Source organism: Haliotis rufescens, unplaced genomic scaffold (genome assembly GCF_023055435.1).
Source record: "Haliotis rufescens isolate VD_foot unplaced genomic scaffold, xgHalRufe1.0.p SCAF_1, whole genome shotgun sequence".
Lineage (NCBI taxonomy): Eukaryota > Metazoa > Mollusca > Gastropoda > Lepetellida > Haliotidae > Haliotis > Haliotis rufescens.
The window spans coordinates 50,336,924-50,345,520 of record NW_025963779.1 but is presented as its reverse complement, the minus strand read 5'-3'; the positions used below and the strand labels follow the sequence as shown (position 1 = coordinate 50,345,520).

The 8,597-nt window shown below is 37.8% G+C and overlaps 1 protein-coding gene across 1 annotated transcript in view; it reads right to left on the bottom strand.

The window, feature by feature from the left end:
* Positions 1-5,922: 5,922 nt before the first annotated feature.
* Positions 5,923-8,597, bottom strand: part of LOC124131375 (putative ammonium transporter 2) — a 33,655-nt gene continuing 30,980 nt past the window's right edge. The window contains exon 9 of the mRNA XM_046494614.2: positions 5,923-8,227. Coding sequence (XP_046350570.2) covers positions 7,538-8,227 — 690 coding nt within the window. The 3' untranslated portion in view covers positions 5,923-7,537. The remainder of the gene's footprint in view (positions 8,228-8,597) is intronic.

Genomic DNA, 8,597 nt, shown 5'->3' with positions numbered 1-8,597 from the left:
GGGTGTGTTTACCCTTTTCGGGGCGCCTGGTGTCGTCACTTTTTTCGGTGGTCAACCTATAGCTGTCCATTATGCTGTAACTCGCACAGTGTACCCCCGGTGCCTTTGATCTTTTAGCGAAGCATCTTAGGTCAGTAACGTGATTTGGCCAGTCTATATTTTACATGTTGGAGCGGTGTGTAGCTCGTCACGTCGAAAGCCCGGATTCGATTCCCCACAAGGCTAGAATGTTTCCTCGTCATATTTCATGTGTATTTAGGAACTGCTCATTATGCAGATAGCATGTATTTTTGTCCTTTAACAGAGTATCTTATGTCTACTTTCTCGTTGGTGTTATCCATTTTAAAGGAGGTTTCACATCATTCAAACGTTCTTCTCATGAAGAGTGAGGGTGTAATGTGCAAAAGGTTTTAGTGTGGTTGTCAGTGAATGATTGAAATGCTAGTGTAAAATATGTCATGACCAGATTTGAACCGATGTGAACAAAGGCGTCGAGTGGAGCATTCAATGATGTTTTGTACTGTAATTTGGGTTATCAGCTTGGCGGGACCTACATACAAGAGCGACAAGAGGGCGTTTACTAACCCTTGTGTGGTTTGATACCCCTCTGAAAACATAAAATTCCTGCGAGCTTCCAACACTATTTGGGACTAAACAGTGACTCAACTTGCATCAATTCTATTGCATGTTACTTATTGCTGCTGTCACGTATTTGACCTATTAGGTACTGATTTCACAATTTAGATCTTTGCAAACCGATTTCTGGATGAACCTCTGCATTTCAATTTGGAAATTACGTCGTTCCAAAACTTACGAGGACAGTGTATTCCCTACCCAATACTTGGCATGTATCTTATTGAATGGAACCTGCGCACAATATATTATCACAATTCATTTAATCTTTTAGAAGATGCCGTGATATTCTGGAAACAAAGAGGTTAAATGATAATTTGACGCAATAAGAGAAATAAAATTATAAAGCATATTGTTTTTGAAGAATATTTAATTTGTTGTCCAAAACTACTCATAGAATAAAAATAATTCTTCGAAAATTAAAGCCGAGGTACCTGCAGGTGTTTTATTGTGCATGTGAAGTAAGGTGTTTAGTGACATCCGTAGTTATGTCATGTTCTTCAGTCTAGATAGGTTCACAAACACTGATGGGCGGAAGGGAAGCCTAGTGGGTGAGCGTGCGTCGTCACGCCGAAGACCCGGGTTCGATTCCCGGCATGGTACAATGTGTGAAGCCCATTTCTGGTGTCCCCCGCCGTGATATTGCTGGACTATTGTTAAAAGCAGCGGCGTAAATCCATACTCACTCTATCACTCACTCACTCACAAACACTGAAAGTGATTTTTTAATCCATGAAGGATGAGCGTGTGATTTCGAAAATGTATTCAAATTTACACTGTTATCCTAAGGTATATCATAATATACGTCATTTTATTATGTATAATGCTTACTTACACTTATTCACACACATGATAGATAACAGCATATTGTGTACTCAGTGTAAGATCTGGCAGGAAATAGCGGCAAGCAATTACCACTTGCAGCGACCCACTACGCGCAATGTACTTCAATCAATATGACAATATGTTATCGTAAAATAGCTGCACTGGATAGCATAACTGCTATAACGTATTTATTTGAGATATATTATATATGTAAAGATTCCTTGACTGAAAAAGAGCATAGACACTAACCTCAAGTTGACCTACATGTGTATAGGTCTTTAGTTTGGAAGACCACATGTGTATATATTACTTTGCAAAATAATCCGGAAATTTCAAACATATATATACCAGTGAGTGGGTTTGGTTTTACGCCACGTTCAGCAATATTCCAGTAATGTCACGGCGGGGGACACCAGAAATGTGTCTTAACACATTGTACTCCTGTGGGGAATCGAACTGGGTCTTCGGTATGAAGTGTGAACGCTTTAACCACTGGTCTACCCCTCCGCCCGGTTTCTGTATGATGTGTCAGAATTCTATTGTGAGATATGAGCTGGAATTGACCTGTTGGTGTTGTTTCAAGAATCGGTAATGGCGACAATTCTCGTGCGTTGTTTTAATTTTACGCCGAATGTTGTTTTAAGAATGAGAATGAGCCGAAGCCACTGGGACTCATATTTATATTTAGCTGCCAATCACGAACGTGAAGTGATTCAAGGACTGTCGTTGCCGGCTGAATTGATCTCTTTTAACTAGAACACTTAGATTTGACGAACTTTTAAAAAGATAATTTACTTCTTAATAACTTGCAAACATTGTAAGGAGCACAAGGGTGTGACTTTGCCACGCTGTCACACATTGCCAACTGAGGTCTAACAGCTATCCTGAGTCATTTACCTGGTGTACGCAACTCAGTAAGACGACATAGTCAGTAATCGTCTGAAAAAACAACGTTCGACACTTCCAAAGTTGTACAATGTTCAGTTCATATGCAAAAAAAAGAAATGACGCTTTTTGCTTATTATGCAAAAACCCTTGTTATACATTGTTATGCACTAGACAAAGAATATACACAAAACAAACACCTCTGACATGTATATTCCGATATGTCTATTTGAATAGCAATCTCATTTGGCATTTCTCTTGAGTGGGGGAATTATTTATTCAAGGTTTGATGTGATGAATGTATTACAAGTGATCTAGGTTTGATGTGATGAATGTATACCATATGGTCTAGGTTTGATGTAGTGAATGAGTTACATGAGATCTAGGTTTGATGTGGTGAATGTATTTCATGTGATCTAGGTTTGATGTGGTGAATGTATTTCATGTGATCTAGGTTTGATGTGATGAATGTATACCATATGGCCTCGGTTTGATGTGGTGAATGTATTACATGTGATCTAGGTTTAATGTGATGAATGTATACCATATGGTCTAGATTTGATGTGGTGAATGTATTACATGTGATCTAGGTTTGATGTGGTGAATGTATTTCATGTGATCTAGGTTTGATGCGGTGAATGTATTTCATGTGATCTAGATTTGATGTGATGAATGTATACCATATGGTCTCAGTTTGATGTTGTGAATATATTACATGTGATCTAGATTTGATGTGGTGAATGTATTACATGTGATCTAGGTTTGATGTGGTGAATGGAATTTCATGTGATCTAGGTTTGATGTGGTGAATGTATTTCATGTGATCTAGGTTTGATGTGATGAATGTATACCATATGGTCTAGGTTTGATGTGGTGAATGTTTTACATGTGATCTAGGTTTGATGTGGTGAATGTTTTACATGTGATCTAGGTTTGATGTGGTGAATGTATTTCATGTGATCTAGGTTTGATGTGATGAATGTATACCATACGGTCTAGTTTTCATGTGGTGAATGTTTTACATGTGATCTAGGTTTGATGTGGTGAATGTATTTCATGTGATCTAGGTTTGATGTGGTGAATGTATTTCATGTGATCTAGGTTTGATGTGGTGAATGTATTTCATGTGATCTAGGTTTGATGTGGTGAATGTTTTCAATATGGTCTAGGTTTGTTGTGGTGAATGTATTACATGTGATCTAGGTTTGATGTGGTGAATGTATTCCATATGGTCTAGGTTTGATGTGTAATGTGATGATATATAAAATGTTATGTAAATTATGTACGTAGACAGTGCACCAAGAGGGACGTGACAATTTAAAACACATGCCGATATGATACATTTACAACCTTGAATCTATTACTCACATTTGCATACGTACACTGATGACGCCGACGAACGGGCTGATATCAGACAAAAGGAATATATCAATAGTATAATTTATATTCTGCATCTATGTTAACTTGTACATTTATTCAACATTTCATCTTCTACGTGTATGTAGGAGTACTTCTCTGGCTGTGACGATGTCGTCACAACAGGAATTAAAGTAAAGTGATTATTGAAGAAAAACTTTAGGGGTTTTTGTGAAAGGACTTCTATCACGTCACGTGGTAAATCATTTGTTTAGCAAAAATTCGAAACAGCCCTTTCATATTTTACCCTTGCAGTTATCAGTAAACATTATGCGACCACCAAATTTAAATGTAAAGACGGGAATGTGGATGGCAAGGTTCGAGTCCCCAATCCGTATAAAGGGAAAATCTGCATCTTTTGATTCGAAATCAAATAATCATGATAATCAGATTTATTTTTTCAGAGAGCTAACACCGTTTTATACAACAATAAGCTTCTTCGTATCGTCAGTGTACACATTGTTATACCAGAGCAGATGTGATACAGCCTTTGTTCAAAGTTCCTAATACTTTTAGTGTAGTATCTGTATCTGTGAGTGAGTTGGGTTTAACGCCGTTGTAAATAGTATTCCAGTTATGTCATGGAATGTCAGCTTAATCTGGGAGGAAATCCCCAAGTGATGTAGGTCTCACACATTTACTACCTTTGTGAAACCCACGGTCACATATGTGGTGCTGACAAACCTTGAACAATCATCGGGACGAAACATGATTCGAAACCACAATCATAGGATTTGGGCGTTTCCAAGGGATGCAACCCTGCACAGCAAGTTGCGGTTCCTTAGACAATTTGACGACCCGTGCTCCCTGGATCTTTGTACAGAAATTCAAAATGATGGCAGCCTCTGTACCAAGCTGTATGACAAGAGTGATGCTTTCGATTTTCAAATCGTGAATTATCCAATCATGTCGTTCAATGTGCTATCGGCCCCATCTTGCGAAGTCTACATTTCTCAATTTCCTACTGATAGGTACTTAAGAGCAAATCGGAGATATGATATAGCTGAGCTATCTTCGATTATGGTGGGTTGTAAACTTCCAATACCCAATACCCAATCACCTGGCTCACCAACGGGTCTGTGAGGTACTGCTTAGGATTCATAGTGTGTTCGTGTGCATGTGTGTTTCTGTCTCTGCGTGTGTGTGCCAGTTTCCTGTATGTCAGTTTTGCGGACGAAATTTACATGTTTGATCATATTTTACAATATGAAATCCATATCATCTACACATATTATACGGATTGTTGAGCTCAACCAGATACCTGTCTGTTCTCACGCCCGTAATTGTTTGCCTAACGAATAGAGTGACAGCTGCACAGGCGAATAAGTGATTTATAACAGATGCCAGGATATTTGTAACTGTCGGGACACGTTTGATTTGACAGATAACGTAGGGTTTCAGTATATCACACAGATGAGAATTGTTTTATCATTGTGCAGGCGCCTGGCAGGAGTGTATAAATGTATAAAATATCATATGCTATATATTCCATTTATCTGATATAATTTTAACACATGTTACACAATCAATAATACCATGGAGTGGTTGTACATGCATATGGGTGAGGAATTTGGAAACACTCATAATATTTATTTCAAGATGCTTGCAGGTAACAAACTTACAAAGCAAACGTATTCTCATTGGACAGTGTATCAAACTAAAGTGAGATTGCATGACAGTGACAGGTGTTCCTCACTTAGTCCCTGTGTAAACGCAGTATCTACAGATAACACACGTTCTTGTACGTTGTCGGTTAGGATGAGATTGTTGGTATATAAACACTCTTCATCTTCGGTCAGCCATTAATTAAGACCCCATTGGTGCCGAGCTAGCAAGCATTTGCAATTAAAGAACTGTGGCTCTATTCACAGCTGCATTAGTATAAACGTTATCCACAGTAGCATTCTAAATATCAATACTTAAAAAAGAAACAGCCAATATATGATTTAATTCAAGAATGCCAAACTACCAGATACAATTCACAAAGTTTTACACAATCTGTGTACAGTAGAGCATAGTTATAAACGTTGAACAGTTTATGAACCCATCATTTCTGCGACAACTAATATTTGCTGGTGCTTTTAACGAACATTCTATTATCGATTGCCTTAATTAATTAATTATATATAATATAATATAATATATATATATATATATATATATATATATATATATATATATATATATGCTGTCGATAGTGCTGCAAAACCGCTGTGTGAGGCATAATATTGTAGACACGACTTCATGTATCTTCAAACTGTTGATTATATTATTCATCTATGATTATTATCTAACGATAATTATACATGTTACCACTATAGCTGAGTACGAAAAAAAATTAACAATATAAGTTTAGATGTAATTAAAGCTGTTCAACATTTGACTCAGCGTATATGTTTAAAACTGTAAAGCCATTACAATGAGACGACTATGACCATTAATCATAACGTTTATATACTGTACAACATTTGATAGGGTTATTGCTATTAAAGTACTACCATTTAGCATTCTGTGTTTCGGTCACTGTTTTAAAACACGCAAGTTTTCTGTGAAATGAGGAGCCATTTACAACACATCATTTTCCTGACCTTTTCCGAATCTATTACTCATAATAGGGCAGTTCGCTATGTGTCGGAGTTGCGTCCCTTAGTATTGCCTGTGACCCACCAGGAAAAAATGGACCTTATGGTGTTACGAAAGAATTCTGCTGTGACGTCATAAAGACGTTTGACGTCAACGTACTGCAGTAAAAATCGCCATGTGTGCAGACTACAGAGAAATATCCGAATTTTACTCTCGTTAGTTCGTAATGTAATAAAACCATTATTTCAAAACCTTTCAGCATTAAAGCATAAAAATCAAACATAATATCTAAATACTGCAATTATTACTTAAACAATGCGATGCCATGTGAGTTGTATTTTCGTGTTCCTAATATAAGATCGTGAAGTTTTAAAAAATAATGAGAAGGCAAAATGTGATATATTTTTTTATACCCATAATGTCCCTTATCTCGTGGTTGGTCACATATTATGTTCGTGGAGATGTGTTGGTCACATATTATGTTCGTGGAGATGCCAGGTTCACTCTGATGATGTTTCTAGGTTTGTCAGCACCAAACGTCTGAGACCTGCACCAATTCGAGCTTTCCTTCCACAACAAGCTGACACGCCGTGACAGAACTGACATTTTCTGTTCAAAGCGGTGTTATACCAAACTCACTCACTCACTATTTATAAAGGTACTTCATATGTACTATTATGTACATGGTATAAAATATCATATTATACGTATCAAATATCTAAAAGTACAGAATCCGGCTGGGGTACAATGCAGGAAGCTGATGTACCGTAAGTTCCCATGGTGCAAAGTGTGGTGGCCTTTAGTTACAAAAGCCTATTGTTATAAAGTCTTGTTATGAATAGTCCAATTTCTGTGGTTGCATACTAGTTTCATATCTATATATGTGATAATCTCATTACTGTCCTTTGTCAACGAGATTTATAGCCTTTAAATAAATGAATTATTAATGTAATAAAACGTCGCGATATAACTAAAATATTGCTGATGTGACTATAATTCTCAACTGAATAATATATATTTGGTCTGAAAAAGTTATGATCACTGTTTGGATTAGCCTACATACGCAAAGACAACATGCGTATTAACAGTAAGTATAAATTATGCTGCAGTCGTATAAGGACGGGCCCTCATTTGTCACAAATGTCAATCAGGGCCAAGCACAAGGCAATACCAAAGCTACCACAAAGAAAGGCAGTCAAATGTACGTCATTTCAGGCATCTTGGAACGAACAGCATGATCTGAATGAAGTGCCTGTGGTGTACCTTCCGTCCTCTTGTCCCTCTGTGTTTCCCTGGGCCCGTCGATCCACATGCTGTAACAGTTCATATCTGACTCCTGCCTCGGCGTGTTATAGTGAAATCTGCCGTTCATTTTACTGTCTGAATGTCCAAAGTCTTCATACAAGAAACCATCGTACTGGTCCCCTATGGCCCTAGGAACGCCATCACTGTCGTTAGAATATGCCTGCCCTTGATCGCAGGGTTTGTCATCTGGATCTAGTTTATGAGTCTTCCATAGACGACCTTTCATGTAGAAGTGGAATCTTTTGAGAAGGCGCCTCTTGTGCATCTGGTAATGTGCTTGGTATCTCTTGTAGCATTGGTCTGTATGTTTACCGAGGCTATGCGTACGTTGACCACTGGCCCGGCCTACAAGGAAATCCTCCTCGTCATCATACACAACCTTCTTTGTTTTCTTGTCGTAGGTAGCCTCACCAATCCCGTGTTCGATCATATCAGCCCCTAGTATCTCTTCACATAAAGGGACCCGAAGACCAATAACCATGTCAATTATTTTCAGAAATATAAATGAGGTCACAAAAGACCATCCGATCAAAACGACTACAGCAAGAGTTTGAATGCCAAGCTGGTGAAAACCTCCGCCCTGTAAACAAAGGAGAAACTTAAATCAATTGACGCAACACATTGCATATTTGAATTACACTAAACGTATAAGCATTTAAATGGTTAATCTGTGTACGTTTAATTTGGCATACATTGCTTTCGACATGCATAATAACATGAACATGTTTCTTTATCAAATTGCCACTTATCCGTTCTGGCACTGTGTAGACTATTCATTTCATTGCCGAGGAAGATTTCGAGCATGAGTTCAAATCAGTGCCACTCTTTTCTGCTTCGCCTCGTGAATGGCAGATGTTGATAACAACTGTCGATAAAGGTAATCATCTGGATTTAGTATCACCTAACATGCCCCTTGGTTCATCTAAATAACATAGGCTGATAATGCAATA